The sequence below is a fragment of the Anomalospiza imberbis genome, chromosome 2 (assembly GCF_031753505.1).
Source record: "Anomalospiza imberbis isolate Cuckoo-Finch-1a 21T00152 chromosome 2, ASM3175350v1, whole genome shotgun sequence".
Lineage (NCBI taxonomy): Eukaryota > Metazoa > Chordata > Aves > Passeriformes > Viduidae > Anomalospiza > Anomalospiza imberbis.
In genome coordinates this window covers 81793420-81819275 of record NC_089682.1, presented here as the reverse complement: position 1 = coordinate 81819275, position 25856 = coordinate 81793420, and the positions used below count along the sequence as shown (strand labels likewise).

The 25856-nt window shown below is 38.6% G+C and overlaps 1 protein-coding gene across 2 annotated transcripts in view; it reads right to left on the bottom strand.

Moving 5' to 3' along the window:
- Nucleotides 1-2491: 2491 nt before the first annotated feature.
- Nucleotides 2492-25856, bottom strand: part of UFM1 (ubiquitin fold modifier 1) — an 81703-nt gene continuing 58338 nt past the window's right edge. Inside the window, exons 1-6 of one of the 2 annotated variants that reach the window (XM_068182064.1) lie at nucleotides 11010-11097; nucleotides 10856-10912; nucleotides 10075-10132; nucleotides 7919-7958; nucleotides 7497-7529; nucleotides 2492-3839 (exon numbers count right to left, since the gene is read on the bottom strand). In XM_068182064.1, coding sequence (XP_068038165.1) covers nucleotides 3772-3839; nucleotides 7497-7529; nucleotides 7919-7958; nucleotides 10075-10132; nucleotides 10856-10912; nucleotides 11010-11011 — 258 coding nt within the window. In that variant the 5' untranslated portion in view covers nucleotides 11012-11097 and the 3' untranslated portion in view covers nucleotides 2492-3771. Of the gene's footprint in view, nucleotides 3840-7496; nucleotides 7530-7918; nucleotides 7959-10074; nucleotides 10133-10855; nucleotides 10913-11009; nucleotides 11098-25856 lie in introns of those variants that run through there. The other variant, XM_068182065.1, reaches the window with a different exon arrangement.

The window sequence follows — 25856 nt, the reverse complement described above, 5'->3', positions numbered from 1 at the left end:
TTTCTCAGCAGTGAGAGACACTGACAGCTCCCACTCATAGCCTCAGGATTGTCTCTTAGTAGTAAACAGGAGCACCTGCACCCAGTCCTTTTATTAGTGGCTATTTGTATACATTCAAAACCCTTCAAAATCTGCTTGCCAGGAACATTTAACCACTTCAGAGAGATAAAGGAGACCAAATCCATATTCTAAAAAGATGCAGTAATAGAATCTTCTGTTTTCTTCTTCAGTACACACATTTTCTTATTTGTAAAGAGAACTAATTTTAACCTGGAAAAGCTTTCTGTAAAAAAATGAAAAGCCTTCCTCGCACTACTACCAAGGTAGTAGTAACTAACTGAACCTACTGTAGAAGGAAAAAAAAATTGTTTTAAAGTAATTACATTAGAAAGTAGTTTTGATTTCATGCAAAAAGGTTCTTGTGATTTTGAACAAGTCCCTGGGAACTGTGCATCATGTGTTAATCAAGATCAAACAAGACTGAGTGTATATAACATATAACAGGTATATAACACATATTTAAGGGAGGGGAAAAGTATGAACTGGGGAAGGTATACAGAAGGGTTAACATTAGCCCCTGCAGGCTCTCTAGCCAGTGAAGAGATAAAGGATTCTCAGAGAGTCATTCACAACTGCAGATTTATTTAGCTACACTGAATCTCTCTGGAGGCCTTCAGCTTGTTAACTTCAGAAGCAGCCTGCAGAGATTAGCTTCAAAAAGATCACACTTGCTTTTGTCAACACTCCCCAGTATTTATTTATTTACCTTCCATCAGCAGCTGAAATTCACTACTGAGATGTACTGTTGGGTATACTGTATTTAACTCTGAACACTGTGCATTGCACATAGACTGAGGTTCACCCAGCTGGAGCTTAGCACTCCTGCTAGAATCACTGGAACAGTATCCACAGCACTGCTAGGATGACTGCAGGATTGAATTTTTCCAAGGGCCCCATTGAAGTGCTCTGTTTGAAGGCCACCTGCATGCTGCCGTACAAAGGACTGCCGTGCTCCAGCACCTTCAGAATCCACTCTGTGCAGCCATGCTGGCACAGCTCCTTCTCTCACTCTGACTGCTCCTTGTATCTCTGGAGCAGCAGTGGGAGCTGGGCTTTTGTGAGCAAGCTAAACACAAAGAATAAGAATTCTCAACTTTTGAGAGCTACTCTCAACAATTTTTAAGATTCTTACATAGTAACAAGAAAGAAAAATTACTTTTTCATCTCAAACACATAATAAAGTTGGATTTTGTGACAAAAACACAGGAAAAAGCCATACTGCTGGCAGAACTTATTAAAAGGGCCATTTTCTAACCTCTCCTGTTCTACTGTATTTCATCAGATCAATATGCTTTCCTCCCTGAAAAATGTCCATGATATTTTCAAATTTTATCAAAATAAAACTTCTATGAACTCATATAAACCAAAAGAAAAGTAAGAGATACTTGAAAGTTTTGGTGGGAGCTTTCACAATTTATGTTTCCACCAAATTTTTTTTTTTCCACAGACTATCTTTGTAACATAAATCAGCCATCCTTTCATAAATGTAGAATACAGAAAAAAGACTCTTCAAATAGACTTCATCAAAGGTGCAACAAAATGAATCATGCACACCAAAAAAATCTTTTTTTTTAATACCATTCAGGTTATAATCAGAACTGAAAACAACACAACTGCCAGGTAGAGTTGATTTCCAAAGTACACCATAAAGTATGGACAGACAGTCCAGTACTAAACTGGGAGCACAGCATTTCCAGAATCTTCTAACAACTCCCAAGCCCTAGAAACTAAAAGTTGCCTATACAACCACATCAAACATGACTTAATAAAATGAACTTGCAAAGGTCAAGTCAACTTGCAAAGTTTGGTAAATATGTTTTAGCACTGAAATCATCTCTTTACCAAACAGAAAAGGCATGTTCAGATTTTAGAGGCCATACTGAGACAAAGGTGTAATGAACAGAGTACTAAAAATACCAGTTATTTTTCCAAATGAACAAATCCTTAGCATGTTACATAAACTACCTGCAATGCAGTATGTCAAATACTTTATGCTCTGTTATAACCTAAGTAACAGTGTGAGAAATGTTAGCCACCACATGAAATAATTTTTAAATAACCCTCAGTTATATAAACATCAGAGCATCCTAGTTTCAAAATGCAATTAACCATGATTCCCTTTCAAAAACACTGCACCTTTAGACAGGAATAAAAAGATTCCTGTTTGTTATACTCCAGTATCAGGTGCTTTCTCAAGCATTCAGTCAAGAGATCTGCAGCTAAAAATTAAAAGCAATTAATTTTGCTCATACTAATTATATTGTGGCATTAGACTAACAAAAAACAAGGCACTCTGCCCTTGGGGCAATGTTCCATAGAATTCTGCATAATAACTATCTTTTGGCTCAAAATGAATCTCAAAGCATGCTGAATAATTAACGAGAACAGTTTTTAATTATTGTCAAACTCTAAGAATAGGAGAGGAACAACGTTTGCACTTTTTCATTTAATTGTTTATTAAAGTAAAGAAAAATACGGAATTTTACAGTTTATCTTAAATTTGGAAGTTGTTTATAGGCAAATATTGATTTCTGGGGAGTTTTTCTTTACTTCCTGAGCTTACATCCACTCAGAAGGCCATTTTGTACTTCTGCATTATCTGACACATTATCTGAACATCTTTCTAAAGCATGACGATTGCACAGGACAGTCGTATTTGTGAGAATACTCATTTAACCAAGCACTGCAATACCCATTGTTCCTTCTGTTCAACTCAGTAGAACAGAAAAAAAAGCAATATGGTAAGATTTTGCCAAATATATTAAATCACGGCATAGACAACCAGTTCAAGAAAAGCAGCAATTTCTCTACTTAAAATACACAACTGATAGTTTACACATGGCAATTTCTAATCTGAACAAACATATTTCAGTGAATTCTATGCTGTTTTCCATGTAACAGGCAGCAACAAAATCAAGACTTCTGGAAAGAACCAGTATTAGTTTACTAAAAAAGGAATGACATATTTTACCAGTCTACACATTCCCAAATTACACTGCAATCCTTCCGAGATGATGGCACTTCATATGAGACTAGGTCTCACAAATTCTCTGATTTTTAATTTAATTTAACTTCACAGTATGTCAAAATGAAGTCTTAAAACACAGAAATCTCTGTATTCTCCTTTATCTCAAATACTTGTAGCAATTAAAACTTAGAATTACTTTGGAATATTTGGCAGCTGATTACTTATTTGAGTAATAAACTCCTGAAATTTCCCCTCTACTTGAGACCAATACTTGAGCCAGGTGAAAGCTGTTCCCCTAAACATAGAAATAACTAGAAAAAAAAATTAGAGGAAAACCCCCAACTTTTAGCACACAGTAGGAATAATTTCTTTGTAGCAATATCATTACACAGTTTTCCCTTTCATGAAGTAGGCTCAACAATATCCAGTATTTTAAGTATTGATGGTGGCTGTGTTTACTCTTGTGGTGTCAGTAACACCTGGAGAGAAGTCTGCCTTTCTTACAGCAACATAACATGCAATCAGCCTGTTCTACTAGTCAGGGAAGAATCAGTGCATGAGTTAATGTATTTTAACAGGACAATTAACCTTTATCTCTGTTTCCAAAGAAAAAAATCAATTCCTGGGAAGTCATTTCTGTTTGCTTTAATAAAGTCCAATTCATCAGTTGCATTTTGGAGTTCCAAAATAAATAGACCTCTGCTGCATAGCAATGACACCTATTCCCCAGCTTTCAGTGGGTGTTATGAGCTCCCAACACGATCTCTGGGAATGAGCCGTAGATCTGAACCATGTTTTAGAAACACATTTCCTAAACAAAAAAAGAAAACAGGATGTATTACTAACCAAGAAAATACAATGTTCCCTCAACAAACACATTTAAAGGATAACAGTGTTAAGTCAGTGTTTAACAGCTTCAGAGTAATTGCTCTGACATACCAGAAATAAAGTTTTTGTGCTTCCATAGAATTTTACCTTGCCCCTCTCTTTCCAGAGCTCTTAATTTTAAATGAAAATGCTAGACCTTGCGAAGTGTAGCCTTTCAAACTCTGCAGTTCCACAATCAAATGCCTCATTTCACTTACAAGCCATAATAATTTCAAGAACAGAAAACAAAATTTTACTTTTCCACAATTATTTTGTTTTCTTGAGGTCATTCATGCATTCATTCATTTATTTTTAGGTCTCTCCTTGGTTCAGTACTTACGGACTTCAAACTTCAGAACCTCAGTTTCTTCTAGGAAGGTTCTCCAAATGTCGAAGCGTAAGTTAGTCTCATTTTAGCATAAAAATTATGCCTTCAGCTTCTTATTTATTACTGTATTGTCTTAATCATCATAGTCTTTTCAAGAAGACAATAAAAATTAGAAGTTTCTAATACTTAGATGTGTTGATTTTTTTAATGTATTCAGGTTGCTATTTTTTACTAAATGTAACACTTGAAAATTAAACCATATCACTAAGTGATGTATTTATTTAATATATGGAATATTTACTTTTTTACTTCATACTACTACTGCACAGAATCAACCATATTTGATTACTTATTCAACCTTGAATTAACTTCTAAAACAGTAATTCTAATTCTGTCCCAAGCATCCTATTCCAGTGATGTAGAGTGCTCTCACAAATAAGATTAAGATACTTGACATCCATTTAATTTGTTTGCATACAGAGCAAAGCTACCCTTTTTTGAATTCCACTTCTCCAGCAAGTGGATCAGGATCAAAATCATTGTATATATTTTGACACAAAGACACTTCAGAAATCAATTTAAAATGTATCAGAAGACATTCTGATCTTATAGATCTGCCAAGACATGGTACTGAAGAGATCTATAAAACCCACTGAATGCAAGCCTGTCTCACCAGCAAAACAGAGAACTGCCTCCTAACTTTACTATTCTAGATTGGAAACATCCTTTTGTAATGGTCATGATAAAATTCTGAATATTTTAAAACAGGCCTCAGCTGCATCTCATGGAGACAGTAGCTTGCCTACTCACCTCAGTCTGTTTTCACCATTAATTGGTTTTATTAAAGTTATAGCATACTACTCCCCAAACTATCAAGGATTTAAAATTGAAATCAATACAGGTATTAAGTGCTAAGCCTAGCTTTTTCAGCTTTCATTTCCCCTGCTCCACGAAATCATGTAAGGAAAATGGAAGTCATACTTGAGTGCTTTTTTTCAGAAAGGAAGGGAAATTGTGCAACAGTACAAAATCTCTGAAATTCCCAAGGATTACTAAAATTTTATTCCCGTGCATCTTATTTTGGAAGGTTTTGAAGACTAAAATAACTTTTCAATCTGTAGGAACTTTGATATATGAAAAAAATAGAAAGAAGAAGGGAAAAAAGTAGATTTTGAGATACCAATTAATGAGGCTGAACAGAAGATTATACCTAAATTATGTATGTTTACTTGCACACTGAGGAGGGATTTTGGTCTGAGCACTAGGTTTAGTGTAGGCTGTACTTTGCTTGTTTTGTTTGGGTTTATTTTAGAGGTTTGTTTTATCGTGGACTGGTTTGTTTTGTTCCCAGTTAAGGGCAACATCACACAGCATTGCCAGAACACCTATGCTAAAAAAAAACATAAACCATGTTACATAAACCTAATGTTACATCTGCAGAATAAGGCAGTGATGACAACATTTTGCACCTAGATGCTTTTAATTTACCTGTTGATTATGTGATGCTGTCTTATACTACTGAATAATTCCTCAATATTTATAAGAGCTTAAGGAGAGGTAAAGCAAATCAACTGCAGATGTGAATTCAATATGCACAGCTGCAAGTACAATGAACTACTGCATGGATACTTTCATTCAGCAGTCAAGTAGTTCTAAATACACTTACTTTAAAGGATTAAGCTACAACTAATTTAAACTACATAATACAAGATGAAAGCATACTGCTGGGGAAGAGAAACAGCCTAAGTATACCTTAAGCAATAATACCATTTTGCCTAAGTATTCATCAGTGGTCATGTGAAAGTGTGGCTTTACGTGTGGGTGATGATCTAGTAACTAAAGTAAATTATTAGATTTATTATCTGTTTTTAATACACTCAGTCATGGGAATCATGATAAGGACAGCATCAGCTGAGAAGTCTGCCTGAGGTAGTACACCTGTGAAATCATAATCCAGGTGTACTAAGGCAGGACAGAAGTCTCTGGTGGAGCAGAAAGCCAAACACTTATTTGATCTTCATTTTCAAATGTTGTTGATGCAATCACAGACATCAGAAATAGGTCTCTACACTTTAATTGTTTCTTTTACAACTCCAAGAAATTCCCCAAACTAATGTCAAGCAACTGCTTTTCTCACCATCAGATACTGTTCTGTGCTTTGCAAGGATTTACTTCATACTCTCAGGTTTACACAGCTAAGTGTGCTGATAATACCTTGTTTTATTTTTCCTGTGTAATGACTGGCCTTCAGTAATGATTGGCAGTAAAAGGCATAAATGAGATGGTTGGATGCATGGATTTCATGCAAAAACGAGAAAAGCAGCATGTCTCCCTCAACCATTCATCATGTTTGCAAGTGGGAGTAAAATTATTCAGTTTTCACTGGATGACTGGATTCCATAAGCAGCAAAGCCATTTTTACTAGTACTTAGTAGGTAAGAAATGTTCACAACTTTCTATCAAGATACTCTGTTACAGTCTCTTCTCAAATGGTTTAAGATTAGACTATTGTAATTATTTCCTAATTAGTTTAAAAGTATAGCTCTTCAAGAACAAGTCCACACAATCTGCCTTCAGATAGCAGACCATTATTGGTACAACTCAACCTCTGTACTCTGTTTCCATGTATTTCAGGAGGTGATGGGAAAGGGCCTTACACTTTCCTGTGACAGAGATAAACTCTTCTCTCATAGCCAGCCTTGACATCTGAAATCAGGGATTTCTGACAGGGAACCCCTTGGTGAGAACAAGAGAGCTATCAGTAAGAATCAAAAAATGGTTTGATTTGGAAGAGACCTTTATGATCACCTAGTTACGACCCAACTCTTCTGAAAACACACTCTCCAAAGCCCCTGGAGTTCCTGCTCTAAAACTCTTACTTTTTTTAAGTAAGAGTATCTCATGAAAAGTGCTGCTAGAACAGCAAGTACTACTGAATTAGATAGAGCAGGGGGGAAATACAGCTGTTACTTATTACTGCAGTAGTATGTAATACTGTATTGCTTTTAGACTGCAATTTAAATGCAAAGCTCTGAAGATCAGAAGCTCACCACTTTTTCACAGAGCTAAATAAAAACTGAACAAAAAAAAACCAAACACTGTTTTTTGGATTTAACCTTTTATACACTACAATGACTGTAGTTTGCAACTACTGGGTAATGCTCCTCCCATTTAAGACAAAACCTAAAATGTAATACAACCCCATGTGCTATATATTAGATGGAAAGAAAAACAACAAGTTTTAAATACTGGAATTCATACACAGTAACTTACCTGCTGTCTGTGCAGGGTTTATTCCTATACCATCTAGGAAGAAGGAAAAAAAGAGAAAAAAAAAAGATGAAACAGACATCTTACAATTTATTACATTAAACTTGCAGCTCAAAAAAATATACCAACAAGATACAACTATTACATCAAGTCATCATGCAGCTATTTCCTATAGCCAAAAAATGGGAACTGACAAGAAAGCTTCAGCACAGAAAAGTCCAAGCTAAACATTTGGACAAAACTGAATTAGTGGTTTAGTATATTCACCTCATGCATAATAAATTCAAATAATGCTGCAATATTATTAAATTCAATTTGCAGTATGTAGAGTTTATGAAACATGAGACAGCATTGATTTTATCAATAAACTTTCAGTGAAACTTCAATACAAAAACTATTAAAATATATATCAACTATATTCTTACCATTTGTTATAATGGCACTTGTTGCTGCAGGAACTTTGAACTATAGGAAGTAAGAGTAGGACAAAACAGCATAAGAGACATAGATAAAGCATAAAAATATATGGGTAATATTAAAATTATAATTTTAGCTGGTTCACATACAAAAAAATGAGAAAATAGGTCATTGAGATTTATAGATATAAGTAACTTTAATGGAAATGGATGATTATTTTAGTAGTAATTCCACAAACGTAATGGAAATGTTTTTCTAACTGTCGTGCAAATGCATACCTAAGACATGTACCAGTGGTAGCTCTAAAACATGAAGGAAAAACCCAATAGATACCACACACTAAAAATGAGTTTTTTTTCTATCTAGGGCAAGTCTAATTATGAGTAGGCAAATTTTGAGTTTCTGAGAGATGCTTCAGTAGAAACTTGCTAAGGCCAAATAGCCAGAATTAAACACTTCTCTGCCCTGAGAATTTAAATCACAGAGAGGATAATGCACTTCCCCTGGAGAACAACTAACAACTTTGCCCAAATTTTGATCTTTTCCATGTATGTATAACTTAAGGTACTGTGAAACTGGTTCTTGAATCACAACACACTACATAAGTTAATGTTAAGCTTTGCAGTTCAAGGAATGAAAAACATTCATATAACACAGAAGTTATCTGTCATTCTTTTCAATGCCACTTCAAAAGGGGCTTCATTCCTGGGGAAGAGTTAACAATCTTTTTTAGCTCTTTGTTAACAAAGCACTTCATTCTGCCTGGTCTCAAAGAGATGCAAAAAAGCTTCAGTGCTGATCCAGAATAGCCTGAAGTCAAACTCTCATACTCAAAATACTCACACCAATTAAAAGAATGGCTGCTAAATGTGAATATTTAATTTAGTAATGATTCTCTAAATACATTACTCAGATGATCCTATCACTAACATTGTGATTCCATAAGTAGGTGAAGTTAACAGGTTCAGTGACAACCCCCACCAGAAATGGCACCTCCCTTTCAACATCTCCAACTACTCAGTCATCACACTCATTTCTGGTACCTCACACTTGCTTGTTAGACTTTTCAGTCTAGGTCTCTATGTATGGGTTGTGTTGGCACAGCTGTATTAATACAGAATAAAAATAACTGGGGAAAACATAGTAAAAACCCCCAATTAAATAATCAAATATCTTTAACAGCAAGTAATATTCTGTATAATGTTCTCTTCATGTTAATTTGCAACAAAACCAATCCACAACTTTCCCCCAGAAGCTGTTTCCTCAAGTAGTTTCTGTCCCATCATGGTGTAACAGTAACAACCTAAGGAGACTCAAGACCTGGCGTCTATTATCCTTCCTAACTATTTCATTGCAATTGCAATGCTCAAACAAAGGAAATTTTCAATAACCCAAAACTTCCCAGGTTTTCCCAAAAAGACAGAGGGAGAATTGCAAGAACAGACTCTCAGCTGACTTTCTGCCAGTTAGATGAAGAGACTCATCATGCTTCTGAGCACTCGATTTTACCATTTACATCCAGTGAATGTCTGTTAATCTTTGTGTGCTTAATCTGAAACAACATGATACATCTCTTCAAACAAATTATGTGGGCAATTTAAACACCTAATGATATAGGACTCCATGTGAAAGATCAACACACTGAAGCCAAAGAACACACTATCCAAATTTTCCCTTAAGTCAGTTTCTTGAATCTATCCCATATGGCTGATCTCAATACCTTCCACAATCAAAAACTCTATGTCTGCCAAAGTCAGGGATTACTAGAACTGAATGTGAAAAGAGTTTAAGAGTTTCCTGGATAATTCTGAAGAACTTTCCTGATATTTCACATAAGAAATTTCAGTATTAAGTATCCAATAGCAGTACTTTTTAATTCTCTTCAATGTCACAAATTTTTATATCACTGCTATAAAACAGTTAATTACAAAACCCAGAAATCACCTCAATGCCATCTGCTGATGCATAAATTGTGCAAAGATCACTAACTTTAGGATTCTGCAAGTTCTGCCAGCCCCCACTGAGACCAGTAAAGCTTGTGACCATCTGTAACCAAGAGCAGTTCCTTGTGCTGAATTAACCACTGCATTTTTATCATTAAAAAAGCTTTAGCTTTCAAGAACATGCAAAATGTTAAAACCTAACATCATCACTCTCTACTTACTTCTTCTGCAGCAAACTTGAGGACAGCTGTGAAAGGTGTGCTCTCAGGCACGCTTAACCTGAAATCACAACACAAGTAAATACGTGGCTGCCAAAACAAACCGAAAAGCAACTTAATCTGCTGTTAAACTACTGACTGAAACTTCATTTTTACCAATGGAAATACTTTTGCCGAAGCTGTGAAAGTACTGTTCAAGGGGTGAATAGGGCCCTGGGGGGGGGTGTGAGATGCTTCAAGAGAAGCACTTTTAGCAGAGAATAGGAACACCTTTAAATTTCAGCAGATGTGGCAAATCTCAGGAGGTGTGGGATTAAGCTCCATAGCAATGTCCTCTCCAGGAGGAGAGAAATCGGCCTTAAGCTGTGGCAGGGACGGTTCAGGTGGGAACATCAGAAGAAATTCTTCACTGAAAGGGTTGTCAAACGCTGGAACGGGAGCTGGTGGAGTCACCGTCCCTGGAGGGCTGGAGAGGCCTGGCGGCGGCCCGTAGTGCCATGCTCTGGTTGACAAGGCAGTGATCGGGCAAAGGTTGGACTCCATGACCTCAAAGATCTTTCCCAACCTGAACGATTCTGTGGCTCTGGGGAAAACGCGCACGGCAGTGGGGCAAAGCGGGAAAGCCCCCAGAGCAGGGCTAACCACGGACATCGCCTGTCATTCCACACGGAGGAGACAAACGCCGTTCCCGCTGGCGGAATGCCCCGCCGGGATGGTCACTAGAGGCCATCCGCGATGTGCGCCGTTTTCGCTTCCCGCCGCCCCACGCAGCGCCGGCACTCACACTTTGTAAGGCAACCGGGGGTCCGAGGTGAGCGTCACTTTAAAGGTGACCTTGGACCTGTGGAGAGAGCAGACGGTGAGGGCTGGGTGGGGGAGCGCGGGGGCTGCGGGACCCCCGGGCGGTCCCTCCCTCCCTCCCTCCCTCCCTCACTCACATGGCGCTGCCGGGGCCGCCGCCGCTCCCACCGACACGTCAGCGCCGCCCGCAGCACGGGGGCCTTCGCCCGGCCCTGAGCTGCCCCAGGTGCGCCTGGCCACAAAGGGAAGAAAACATGCCCCCGCCGACCCGCTGTGAGGCAGGGAGTGGCCGTGTTCTTCCTCAGTGCCTCACTGTAGCTGAGAAAGAGAGAGTCTGAGGGGTGGGCGAGGTGCAGCGGAGAAGGGCGAGGAGGATTTCTACTGAGGCAGTGGCCCTGGCTGTTCCGCGGCCGAGCTAGGACCTCGGCACCGGGACTGCCGGCGCTTCCGTAGGCGCTGCAGGGAGACGCAGGCGGGACGAGGAGGGAGCGGGGCCGGGGTCGGGGTCGGGGTCGGGCCGGGAATGCGGGATCGGCGGGCTGTGGTCATACGGGGAGTACGTAGGAGTGGAGGGTTTGGTAACCGGACACCACATCTGGTGTGCTGTGCCCAGTGGTGGACTCCTCGGTGCAAGAGGCAAGGGGCTCCTGGAGAGGGTCCAGCGCAAGAGCACAGAAATGGTGAAGGGTCTGGAACATCTTACGAGAGAGAGAGAGAGAGAGGAGAGCTGGGCCTGTTCAGTCTGGAGAAATGACTGAGAGGGGATCTCATTAATGCTTATAAATACCCAAAGAGGAGTGCAAGAGAGTGGTGCCAAACTTTTCAGTGGTGCCCAGCGACGGGGTGAGGAGCGACGGCCAGGAACTGAGACACAGGAAGTTCCATCTCGACATGAGCAACAACAACTTCTTTACATTGAGGGCTGCAGAGCACTGGAACTGGCTGCCTAGGGGAAAGGTGGAGTTTCCCATTCTGGAGACATTCAAAACCCACCTGGACACGTTCCTGTGTAATCTGTGCTAGGGGACCCTGCCTTGGCAGGGGTTTGGAGTGGATGATCTCCAGAGGTCCTTTCCCAACCCTAATGTTATAAACGCCAATCACTTGGTTTTTAAAATTTTAAAAGTTTAATAATAATAAAATAGTTATAAAAATAGTAATACAATTAGAGTAATGAAAATTTAGAGTTAGGACAATTACAAGACAATAAAAAGCAAAGAATTACGGACGTCCGGATGCTCTCGGGCACTTAAGCCCGATAAGCATGCCTTGTGAACAAAGGAATAATCTTTAAAAGCAATAGCCTGTTGCATATTCATACATCTCATACATGATGCATAAATTCCTTGCAAATTAAGAACTTTTCTAGTTTTTGTCAACTTCTTCCCCTTAATCCTGGTGGTTCCATAAAGACGGAGAGAAGGTGGAAGAATGTTTGTCTTTTCCGATAAGGAGGCAGTAATTCTTTATGGGCCCCCATCATTGTCATCTCTGTGTGAAGAGTTTCTTCATTATCTCATCTCTTGCTTGAGCTAGTAAAAAAAACCCCACATACATAGGTTCTATTTTAACTACAAAACTACATTTACCATACTATTAAAATGTTAATACAGCACTTCTAATAAATATAACATAATACATATAGTATTCAATTTAATATTTGCGAAAAGCCAATCATAAAATATGCATTTTTCACACCTAATAATTTTGTGATCCTGTTTTGCTCTCAAATCAAAATCATCTGCAGATGCTTGTTAAAGTTATGCAGGCAAAAGTGGATGCAAACACTGATTCCTATCCCCTTAATATTTAAAACTGTTCACATTTTCCTTGTGATGAGGGAGCTTGAACTGGAGTTTTGTTTGGATAGTGATGCATACTTTTATGGCAGAAAAGCAGCAGGTTCCAGTTTTGTCTGTCTGTGACTTGACAAATCAATTTCTCTTTGTGGCATGGAAATGCAGAGTAGTTTTTGTCTTTAATACTCATTTATCTGCTAATGCAGTTAACGACTGAGTTTTCAACACTGATATGTCAGTATTTTCCTTATAGAAGATATTTTGTCAGATTTCCCCAGTTTCTGCTGTCTGCAGGGAAGGACAGCATTCACTGCAGATTAAGTGCTTGATGTCACACGCTGCTTGCCAAACTGGTCATGGCAAAGCACTTTGTTGTGTTCACCTTTGCTGGGGTCTCATTAGGGTTAAAGTAGATGAGATGCTGTAAAAAAGGCAGGTGATACATTGGAGTCAAAAATTTTTTTTCGAAGGACTGCCTTCTTGCCCAGGTATCAAATCCAGCTTTTCACCCTTGTGCTGTTCTTATATGAACATAGATCAAACTGGAAAAGAAAATTAAACAAAAATGTCACTATCAGCTTGTCCAATGGCCTTCACATTTCTCAGTATCTCCTATTCATGTTACTGCGTCTTTTTTCATAGCTGTATTGAATGTGTGGATTGTATGCATCTTGTAATCCATTAATGATCTCATGGCTTTTTCATCCCCCTGCTTTTAAGCTATCACACCTGATATTGGAGCTAATTAATAGTCATCTCTTAGTATTTAAGCTTGCATTTAGTGCATTTAGCTAAATGTCATCCTATATGTATCATTGCCCTTTTCAAAATCAGCTGTTTTTTTTATGTATGTATGATGTTATGGCTTTTTTTTATGTTGCTCTTTTATCTGCAGCTTTCGTTAATGCATTGCTGTCTCTTGTTTTCCAAGGTCTTGAATGCAGTTGTGAAATAAAATGTCGTGGTTTGACATGGAAGTGATTTTTTTTTTTCTTCAGGAAGTTGGGTCAAACCAATCAGTGGTCAAGTTTGGATATTGGCACCTGAAGTGACCACTGAAGATAGGGATACGCCTCTGAGAACACAGGGGGTTAAAAGCAAGAACTCCCAAAAGCTCGCTCTTTTTGGTTCCGGTCAAGGTGCTGTGCGGACCTCCCCTGCCCAGCCATGGGGCTGGGTGGGGGAGGGGAAGCCATGAGGCCTGGTCGAGGTGAGCCGAGGGGTAGAAGGACTGGAACCGAGCCAGCTCCTGTGGACGGAAGGGTGGAGAGAAGCGGAGATGTCTTTGTCACCCCCCCCCCCAGAGGGAAGAGATAGAGAGTCCGGACGGCACCTGTAACTTTGCCGGCGCGGAGGAGAAGGAGAGGGGGGGGAAGGCGCCCAGCCTTGGCCTTGGGAATAGGCTGCTGGGCAGAGATATCAGCCGTCCAGGGAGTCTGAGCTTTTAACCCTTTCCTGAGAAATGAAGGCTTTGTGAAATATTACTCCTCCTTGATTTGAAGTAGAAGAGAGACAGTAGAAGAGAGAGTCTGGGATCCGAGATGATAGAAGAAGAAATTCTCGAGTTGGAAGGAGATGATGGAGTGGCTTGTGGCTGGACTTCTCTTGTTAGCCATAGACTGAACCAAATTCTCCTAACAGAAGCTGCACTTAGGGTGGTGCGTTGGTGTGCCAGGAGACCTGTTTCAGTGATTACCAGCAGAGGAGTAGAGAGAAGGTGTGGAGAAGCCCTCTATCTTCAAGGAAGAAGAAGAGGAGCGGAAGACCTCTGTTCTTGGACCCTCAGCCCCAGGGGAAAATGGGGGGGACTGTAGTCCCAAAATGAGAAACTGAACTGTTGTCTCTTTTGGTTCATGGCAAAGCATCCTTAAAGGAGCCCTATGAGCAGTCTGTCCATGCCCAGTGGTGAGAGCACTGTGACATGGAAAGGAGAGTGTCACCATGGCAGATTTTCTCCGGGCGGTCGCCATGTGTGACATGGAAACACAAGGGTGGCAATTGTGTTTCCTGGGGGGGGTCTGTGGCACAGGAGAGACTCCTGTCTCCCTTGAAAGACTGAGTATTCGAATATCTGAAGGGTGGCAACTTGATCAGGATCCTGGGTGGTGTCTCACTGTTGAGTTTGTTTAGGAATTAGGTAGGAGGAGGAGGGGTGTTTTAGAAAGTCTTCATCCAGGATTTAGTGTTTGTAGTTTTTATAGTAGTAGTAGTTTAATAAAGTTCTTTCCTTAGTTACTAAGTTTGGGCCTGCTCTGCTCTGTTCCTGATCACATCTCACAGCAATTATTTTAAAAAGTATATTTTCATGGAGGCGCTGGCATCGTGCCAGTGTCAAACCATGACATAAAAGAATGATCTTTTCAGCACTTCATTCTGGCTCTCACTATAAGTACTTCTCCTCTGAGGAAATAAGCAGATCCAGATTTTCATGTTGTTGGAACTGGACTGTGTTTAGTACCCAGATTTCCTTGGTTAAATCCAGTTTGAGCATATGTGTGCTATAGTGCTGAGAACAGTCTAACTCCAGGCCTGGCTAGTCCTGTGTTATGGCCACGTGGTCTTGTCCTCTGTCAAGCAAAAGAGCCAACACTTGTGACCAGGTAGAGGATCTGTTCAGAAAACTGATTTGGCAAAATCCCCAAAAATTTCCTTTTAGTTGGTTTAATTTGGTTATCTCCAGAAACCACCAGCGAAGAAGGACATGAGGAAGCACAGCTAGTTGGCAGTGATACTGTATTGCACCTTAGGTCAGCTTGAGATGCTGTGGAGCTGTATTCTGAACAGGCATCAAGAGATTCATGGTGATGCCAGGGGTGGTGGGCCGACCCTGGCTGGATGCCGGCTGCCTAGGGAAGCTGCTCTGTTACTCCCCTCCTCAGCTGGACAGGGGAATGAAAACATAATGAAAGGCTCATTGGCTGAGATAAGGGCAGGGAGACTTCAGTCACCAATTACTGCCATGGGCAAAACAGACTCGAGTTGGGGAAATTATCACACTAGAGTATGGTAATGAGAAGTAAAATGAAATCTTAAAAATATCACCCTCACCCCCTGCCTTCTAGACTGAGCATTGCCTCAGAGTTCTCTACCTCTTCCCCCCTGTAAGGTCCCTTTCACAAACTACTCCAGCATGGTTCCCTCCCGGGGATCACAAGTCCTTCAGCAAACCTAGTGTGGCACCTGGAGCACCTCCTCCTACTCCTCCACTGACCTTGGTGCTTGCAGAGTGGTTTCTTTTGCATATTCTCAGTCCTCTCTCTACTCTTCTGTGATTTTGGGTTTTTTTTTTCTCCTTGAATCTGTTGTCCTAGAGATGCTGATGGGCTCAGCTTTGGCCAGAGCCAGGTTCATCTTGGAGCTGTCTGGCATCGGCTCCATCAGACATGGGGAAGCTTTTGACAGCATCTCACAGACATCCCTGTAGCACCTGCCACAACCAAAACCTTGCCATGCAAACCCAACATACAGGATCGGGATCTTCTGATGTAGAGTCAGGAATCCCAGTGATCTCACAAAAGGAAGACCTTTTCAGTGCTGCAAATTAAGAATTTTCCCGTGCTGTCTCAACCTGTTCAAAACGCTGGCAGGGTTGATTTTTTTCCTTTTACGAGAATTTACAGTGAAGGAGAATGCACATGATTTTTTTCTTTTGGATGGGAAAGTTAATGGGACTCGTCCTGTCTGCAAACAAGTCAGGGCTGCTTTAGAGGATTGTATTAAACTAATGGGTTTATATAGAACATTCTCTTCAACACCAGAAAAACTGGTTCATTTAAAGAAAAAGTCTGCCCTCATTTCCCTGTGAGTAAAGCCTGGGAAAAAAATTAATTAGTCATAAAATTTGTTTTTTCTACAGCTCTTAATTACCCAGACTCAAATATGTTGTGTTATAGCAATGAGACCTAACTTTGATTTTCCTAGCTGTGTAAATGACAAAAGAAATGACAATTTCAGCACTTAATTAAAACAGTTGGGATCTCTGGCAATATGTAAACACAGTTGTTCTACTGAAAGCTTTTAGGTTAAGAAAATGAAAAAAAAATTACAAATCAGAAAATAACAGTATAGCCCCCCGGATGCTGTGGATGCTACTGAGATGAGCTAGAATACTTCTGACAACTCTTTGGGCAAGACCTTCTAGTTGTTAATAGCATTGCAAGAGAAAATAACTGCAGTAAATAGAAGCTGTTCATCCCATGTGCCTATATTCCTCCTGGCTGGGCCTAGTGTAATTGAGTTGAGAAGGAAAATAAATAAAACAATAGCCACAGCACAGAGTGGAAAGTACTGGTGTACTGTGTTTATTGTTACTTAACCTGCTTTTATTCTTCCCTGCTTTGTTTCCTAGCCTCCCTTGCTGTAGTCTCTGTTAGCTACAATATATTGCTGAGCATTCAAGTAGAGCTTCCCCGTGATACATGACTGGGACTCACAATTTCCAACTCCTTCAGCAACAAGTGAACATGACCAGATTGGAGTCTGGCCATAAAATTAAGCTTAAGTGTTTGTATTTTTGAAAGATTTATCCTTTGCTTCTGAAGCACACACTGTGACTTAAATCTTCTAACCTTTGTTACATTTCTATGTTCATGAGTGCATGTGCCATTTGAAGGATGCTAATTTTTGTGCCCATGTGGAGGAAGAGCTTATTACATAAGTATCTATGCTAAGAACTCTATGGAAATATCAAATATGGAATTTTAAGAAATGCAGTAAAACATCTTCCCCCTGCAAAATGTGCTTTTAGCTTGTCAGTTTTGGACTGGATAATGAAAGTTTGACTTCCAGGAATCTTTGGTGAAAAAGTTCTGAATTAAGCCTTTTAGCAGGTACCAGAAAATTAAGTCTTGGCACCAGCATACTTTTCTTCTATGCTTGCAGTGAATTAAATAATGAGCATTGCCAAGCAATGTGTTACAGGAGGGAGAGGCAGGAGAAGCACAGCATTTCTCTAACCAACCACTTCCATACCAAGCACATGGAACACTCTGATCCCTTCAGCTCTTCGTGAGGCTGGGATTTCACCGGGGGATTGAGTAGTGCTAATTCCCTTGAAAAAGGACAAATCCTGTTTTTTACCCCCACTTTTGCATTGCAATCTGTTCCTGGCCTTCTGGATACTTCTTGACCTGTTTTTGTACTTGGGGGACCCAGCAGTGAGTCACTTCCAATCAGCAGAAGACATGGATGTTTCTTTGCTGACAGCATTGAACCAGCTCAGGGTCAGCTCTGAGCTGACACAGCAGAGGAGGCAAGGAGATCTTCCCCTTTTGTCAGCAGGGAATCACAGAATCATTGAATTCCTTAGGTTGGAAAAGACCTTTAAGATCATTAAGTCAAGTGTTAACATGTTTGGACTTGATGGTCTTAAAGGTCTTGGGAGTAAGGTTTCCTCTTGATACCATTTCCTATAGTCGGGGTGCTGGAGTCCTCCTTTGGCTGGTACGTCCCCTTAACTCTCCTTTGGCTCAGCATGATGGCATCTCTTGGCACTCCCCTGATTTTCCAAGCTCATCAGTGGTAACTCTGTGACCCATCCCAGTGCACAGAGGTACCTGCTTGGCTGCAGACTCCTCCTATGTCAGCAGAAGTCAGCTGCCTTTCTCAAGCAGAATCTGGTAGGATCCTTCTGTAGAAAGTTCATCCTTCCAGAAAGGAAGCAGTAGCACTGCATTATCTCTTAAGTTGTTTTTGTTGCTGTTTTTTTACTCCCAAATGATTACAGATTCTATGTTTTCTCTTCTTTCTTTTATTTTTTTTTTTTTTAACAGAATTAGTGGTGTAACATACCACATGAGTTTAGCCTATTTAAACTAGCCTGTTGTTACACTCCAGTAAGGAAACTTTATCCTTCTTTAAACAGGGAGTTTCTACTTTCATGAGCCTGCAGCCCATATGAGACTTTTGTTCCTTATTGTGTGACGGCATTTCTCTGTAAAATATAGGCATACATTGGGCTTTCAAAAAACGTTGTTAAGCCAAAGATAGAGGAAGATTATAACACTTTAGAAATGCCATGCAAAGTTAATCATCAGACAATTTGACACGTCTTCATAATCTTCCGCTAACAAAACAATAATTAAAACCTATTACAGTTCTCTTGTGTCACAAACATTTTACTGAAATAATTCATCAACATAAGATGATCACGTACAAATGTCATGTTAGTCATATAGAAATCACAATGCTAGGTCTCTAGACTCCAGAAATTTTATTTTATGTGTGTATGTGGTTAAATAGAACCGATAACCACCTATCAAAACTAGTATTCATCTTCTGAAGTACCAGCACTGGATTTTTTTTTATAATTGCTTTGAAAAAGTAATTATTAAGAAATTTTTATAATAATCAAAATGATAATTCAAGAATCAAGCAATATTATAATAGGAAATAGCCCCAGGTTCTGCCAGGGGAGGTTTAGACCAGACATTTGGAAAAATTTCCTCACCAAAAGGGTTGTCAAACACTGGAACAGGCTGCTTAGGGAAGTAGTTGAGTCACCATCCCTAGAGGTATTTAAAAGACTTGTAGATATGGCAGTGAGGGGCATGGTTTAGTGGTGGACTTGCCAGGGTTAGGTTTGTGGTTGGACTTGATGATCTTAAAAGTATTTTCCAACCTAAACAATTCCATGATTCTATTAGAATAAGCATCTATCAGGATAAAAGTGTCGAGAGGAACCAAAATTGTGTACTCTTTCTTGTATCTGACTTTTTTTGTTATGGAATTTGATTCATGTGGTAGGGGCATGACACCATTACATATATATAGTGTGTCCTATTTTCAAGAATTTGTATAAAATCATTTTCCTTCTGAATAATTTTCCAGGTGAATAGGTTTTTGGGTATCCCAGTCATCTTAAAAGTATTTTGATTTATCTCTCTTTTGTCATGATGACAATTATGTATGCTTTTAGTGATGGCAATGCTTTTGTGATACTTTGCTTTTATATGCAGGAAATGGTTTTAAAATGTTTTCCATAAGAGTCATATCCATTTTAATTGGGCACTAAGAAATGAAATTCCATCTTTTCTTTTGAGCTTTTTTAATAAACTGTAACTATTCAAGTCTGGGGGGAGGTCATCCATTCTTCTGGTGAGGAAAGAAATACATTTTTATGGAAGGTATGGATATAAAGAAAATACATCCAGATCTAGATATTTAACCTTTTCACAGCAATTGTTAACTTTATCAAAATTATTTTTGTTTGATTATGCAATGAGGACAGTTATCTTTGGGCTTGATGGAATATTTTTATTACTCTGTTTTGGAGAATTGTGAGGAGATTGTATTTTGTCAGCTAGTCAGCTGTCTCAGAAAATACATATACCTTTATTACCTGTCTGCGGCAAGCAGTAAATTCTGTGATCTGAGCATGCTGGTCTGAAATGGCCCAGTATTTATTTCATATAATTATGCAGATTCTTTTCTCTAGTAAACTGCTCTGTGTGGTGATTTTCTTGTGCCCATCATCAAACTGTCCAGTTCTGTCATTTAGTTTTGCTACTATTATGCATTACAGTGGGTTGGCTTGCTACTGGAGATAAAATCACCTTATTTACAAGATGATACAGAGAATTGGACAATACACACAAACGTATTGCAGACTCCGACAGTAAAACGTAAGAGTGTGCTGAAGCATAAATTCAGGTTAAGAATATTTTTATTGTAGTATTCCTTTTTTTTCCCTGTAGAGAATAAATACCAATCCAACCAAGGTGCTTTTGCAATACTACCAGGGTGGTTTTCTTATTGTGCTGTTTCATTTCTTAAGCAGGCTGGGCTTTACATGCAGATTTAAATTGTTACTAGCATAGTGAAAAATTTACTGAGAATTTTTCATCCAAAATTTCATACTTTATGTGCAGCAAGAATCCTGATTCAGCTCCTACTGCAATTTAATTATTCATAACATGCCTAGGCTATTAGATTTTTTAACAAGGAATACTTTTTTTATAAACTTTAAATAAATCAGGTTATTCTAGTGACTTCACAGTTAACATTTAACTAAAAAGAGCTACACAGATCCTTGCTGAAGTGAAGCAAGAAATTAGGCCAAATTCTGTTTCCTTTTTTGAATGTAAAGACTGGTGAAGAGACAGAGACAAAGAAATTATTTTCAGATCCAGGAAGTTGTGATTCCAAGAGGCCTAGTACAAGATTTCAACTGTCATATCCCTCACAGTTCTTTAAACAAGGTGACCTTGTATATATTCTCTTTATTGTGTCATGTGTTATGAAGTTACCTCTTGTATTTTTCCTCTCCATTTTGTTCTCTTGGATGGCAAGCCCAGAAGAGAGTTTATATAATCTGCAAGTATTATTGCAAGAGGATAGTTTTCACTGTCATGCAGCTGAAGTTACACAGATCACTAGTTTAGTGTTTGAAGGGATTAGAAGACAGATTTACAGAAGGTGGTGCATCTCTGTGCAAATGAAAGAGAAGTGAAAACTTCTGTTGTGTTTGCAAAGGCTGGACTTTTAAATTGCCAAAGCTTTTTTTTTTTTTTGGCAAAAAGATAAACACGACCTTTAATTTTCTTCATCTAGAACAGGCCTTTCTAACCTGCTGTGGTTCAGGACACCAGCCTTCACATTGTGGCTCTGTTTATTAGGATTTGCATTCTAATTTCTTTGGGTACAAAGCCAAGTATTTCTCTGCATGTCGCTTTCCTGTAGACTTATTAATTGATTGGAGGTTTAGCTGGAATGTTCTGACCTGGGAAATATGTCTCCTTGTGCAGTGCTTGCTGTAGCACAATGCTGAAGGTTTTTCTGAACACTTAAGATGCTTTTAAGGTAGATGTGGTAAGAAACTTCTTTTTTCTGGACCATTACCCATAAAACAAAATCAATTCTAGTAAATGCAAAATTATATTGGCGTAAGGGAATTTTAAGCTCTGAAGCATAACTGTTTAGAAATAGTCAAGAAACATGCAGAGAACAGAAAATGACCTTTAACTAGCAAATGAAGACCAGAGTCACAACTTCTTCTGCCAAATGAGTTTCTGAAGGATGTATTAGTTCATTTCAGTAACTTTGTGCTTTCCGTTGCAGGGGTTTTTATCTTGTTAAAATCTTGTTAAAATATCTTTATCTTGTTAAAATATCTTCATGCCATCTCCTAATTGTTACTGTTTAGCAAGGCTTAGGAAAATATATTAACATCTTTCAGTCCTCTGATTGCAATAAATTTTAACTGCAAATCCAACACTACAACAGAACTTGTAGTGTTCAGCTGAACAAATCTTGATGCCAACTTTGTAAATATCTATACCTAAGCTAGTTCCATTGTGTTCCCTTTATATTCAAAGTGAAAAGAAGGTACTTCTAGTGCACAATTTGTATTATTTTGAAGTAGACATCTGAAAAGATGAGCTGTTTCCTCAAAGTGCCAGATTCTTCCCAAACTGACAGCAGGGAGAGCCTATACTGGCTAGCTCTCATATGGACATCTACTTTGTGCAAACAACAGGGTTTGGTGACATGAATCCTACACCCTGTTCATGCCCCTAAATTGTTCTGGAGCTTTATTATTCAGGCCCCTCTTCTACTGTTCCTCTTGTATGACTTCAGGTAACCAGTTGAATTCAACTTAATTTTGTATGGTTCTTTCATTAGAATATGGGGAGGCAAAGCATAAAAGATAATATCAGTCTTTTAGAAAACCCAGAAAAATACCAGTTAACAATCATCCATTGGAATGAAATTAAAATCATATTAAGATCTGAAAGAAGAAGAAAGTGCAAATAGCACTTCAGTGGATAAATGCAGTAATGGTTACCATTTTCATGCTAAAGCAAAGGAATAACCACATTTCACATTTCGGGGCAACTTCAGTTGATGTGATGCCTTTCATCTATCAAATTAAACTCTTTAAGTCTTCCACCTATGAAAAGAGAAAAAAACAATGTTTTTATGTTTATTTAAATGTTCACCTAAATATTGTACCTTCATGCCCTCTATCCTGAAGACTTTGCTTTTACTGGGATCAGTTGTTCCACCACATGGAGTCAGTTTAGGCTATTACATTTCTAGCAGATAATTCTCTTTTCCCAAAAGCTTCATTGCACCTATTTCCTTCAGCAATTGCTTTGGGAACTCTCCTAAATATAAATCAGGATTATGTTTGTTAGAAGGGCTCAGTAATGTACAGAGTAGTAAATGGTGGCATAGAACTTAATAAAAGAAATTAAATGGGAAAAAAAAAGCAAAAGGATGATTGAATAAACTCATTGGAAAGAAGATATCACAGAATCTCAGAATGATTGAGATGGGAGGGGACTTCTGGAGGTCGTTTGATCCAATTATTGCTCAAGCAGGGCCACCTAGAGCGGGTGGCAGAGGACCATGTGTACTTGTCTTCTGAGTGTCTTCAAGGATGAAGATTCCATATATCCCTGGACAACCTGTGGCAGTGTTTGGTCCCCTTTACAGTGAAAAATTTTTTTCTGCTGCCCTCTTGTCTTTCAATTTGTGCCCATTGTCTCTGATTCAATACAGCAATTCAAAGGAAATGAGCTGTCCAGGAAAGTGATGGAAGAAGAAAAAAATACAAATTAGATTGGAAAATAATGGACAAAATCTGAGGGTATTACCACTCTACTGCTCAGAAGAGTGGAACCAAAATGGCAAAACCACAAGGATTGTTAATGAAAGTAGTATGATCTAGTAGTATGACTGAAGCTACATAAAATGGGAAAATGAAATGAGCAAGTATGTGATAACATCAAACACATTGTTAACTTGCAAAATCTATCCAAAACTGATAGAGGAAAAAACATTCTCTGATTTTTTTTTCCCCATAGTTTAATTATTGTTTATGTTTGTATTGTCTCTATTTGGACACTTTTTTGTAGTAGTCCAGCAAAAAACTTCTGCCAATATGCTTTTGTATATATTTCTTCTTCTTCTATATAAAATTATTTTTTTTATCCTGAATAACTTCAGCATTACTTATATTTTCTCTTTTTTTTTCTGATTTCCTTTGCTGATCCCTACTTTATTTTCAGTCCAAGCGTATTTTTCCACTTATGTCTCTGACTTCCCCATGGTGTACGCCCTCAGTCCTGTTTGTATTGCACAAATTACCAGTTCTTCACCATTTCTCACCTTCCGTCTGTTTTTCCTTGATATGTAAGCCAAGAAATGGCTGCTGCAAGACTATCTAGCATTAAATTCATAGTATTATCTGTTACATTGAAACGTGTTGTCCTATGTGGATAATAAACTCCTGGATCTCTTTGTTTTCCTATAGAGGGTAATCAGTGATGCAGATTCGGACAATGTATTCCAGGTGAATCACCTGTACAGAGAAGCCAAAGTAAATGTTGCCTAAAAAGAGGATTAGTGTGTTTCCTTGGCAATATGTCACATTATACCTACTGTAAAAACAGCAGATTTCCAAACACAGAAGACCTATTCTAAAAATTAAAAAAATACCACATGGAAATGCTATACATGATTTAATAAAGTGTATAATATTAACATCTATCATAAAATGTAAAATGTGTCATATTAACAATTGTCCTTGTTTTTTTTTTTTTTTGCGATTCACAATGAAGCATGTTGTTTTGGCAGGAAGCTCAGAAACTAAAATGGTAATGTGACATTCATTATGGTGTAGTAATTGGTCTTAATATCAAGTTGTAGCAGGAATCATATTCTTACAAAATTGAGCATTCAGGATTTAGTAGGTTCCAAAATCATAATATGTCAATTAAGAGCTAAAGACAAATATCCTCAGAAATAATTCAAACTCATTTGTTAGACTTATTGCTTCTAATAGATTTGTACCATAGTTTTTAATCCACATTCTTCCTACCTATATCACAAATAAACTGATCACCTTCAATAAAGTGTCTGGAAAACTCTTGTTAGCTCAAGGAAATCCTGTATTCTCAAAAGTTCCTCCAAGTTGTGATTTTTATAGGAAATTATTTAGATAGTTTAGGGGACTTAGAAAAATTTTAGTTTAGTTTAGTTTAGTTTGACTTCTAATTAGATGTATTTATTTTGAAATTGACAATGTCAGTTAAGTTTAGGTTTTTGAAGAGTGCATGTAGGTAGTAAGTGAAGTCCATGGTCTATTCTACAGATTCAGAATAGCCAAAACCCCCAAGAACAGATAAGAGTGCATTTTCTCTATTTTGCCTGTTGTTTTCTTGCACAGTTCATGCTGCATGAGATAGAACATATCTGTTCCAGGTAAAGCTTCTGTTAACTCCCTAGACAGGAAGATGATTGTGGAAACTAATGATCTTCTGAAGTGGAATGACTGAGTTTGTTGAATGACTTGGCACCACATGTGAAATGGTTGTGCATGCTATTGATATTTTGTCGGACTAAACTAGTATTTTTCACTTCAAAGAGAATTTTATTAACTCTGTTGCAAAGCCCATGGAGGCATGTTTTATCAAAGGCTTTATCGCTACGGTGGAAATGGATTTTCTAAGAAACCTATTGACTTCTTGAGTAAATTATTCTGTTCAAGCTGCTTGTATGGTTTTCATAACATGAATGTTACTGCAAAGAGGTAATCTTGCTATTTTTTTGGCATGCTGAAGATTTTTATGTTGTTATCTATGTTATTCTTTTCAAAATTGCAGAGTATTTGAAGCTATAAGGTGCCTCTGGCGATGGTTCTCTTCACCTTTCCTCCTAAAGCCAGTATTACCTAAAGCTGATTACCCAGATCTTTTTCCAGTTAAATTTGGAATATCTCTAAAGACAAAGACTTCACAGACTATCTGGACAACCTATGCCAGTGTTTGACTTCTCTCAGAGTAAAAGGATCACCTCCTTTGATGTGCCAGTGATGCTCTTAATGTAGCCCAGGATGCAGCTGGTGTCCTTTGCCACTGTCAGCACATTGGTGGCTCATGGTCAGCTTGTTGTCCACCAGCTCTGTGAGTAATTTTCTGCAAAACTTAAAGCCAGCCAGACCAGGCCTGTACTGGTACAGGAATTAGCAGTATCAGTGTTTATGACCTGGAACAATGTGAAGAAAATTTGATTTAACTTTTCATTCTGTGACACCTAGAGGAACAAAATAATCAGAATATTTTTCTGTCTAAAGACAGTACTCTGGATGCAGCCTCAGGTGCTGTGTGCAGAAGAATCACTTCCCTTTATTTTGCTGATCTCACTTTCTAATGCAGCCCAGTAATGCACTTGACCTTCATT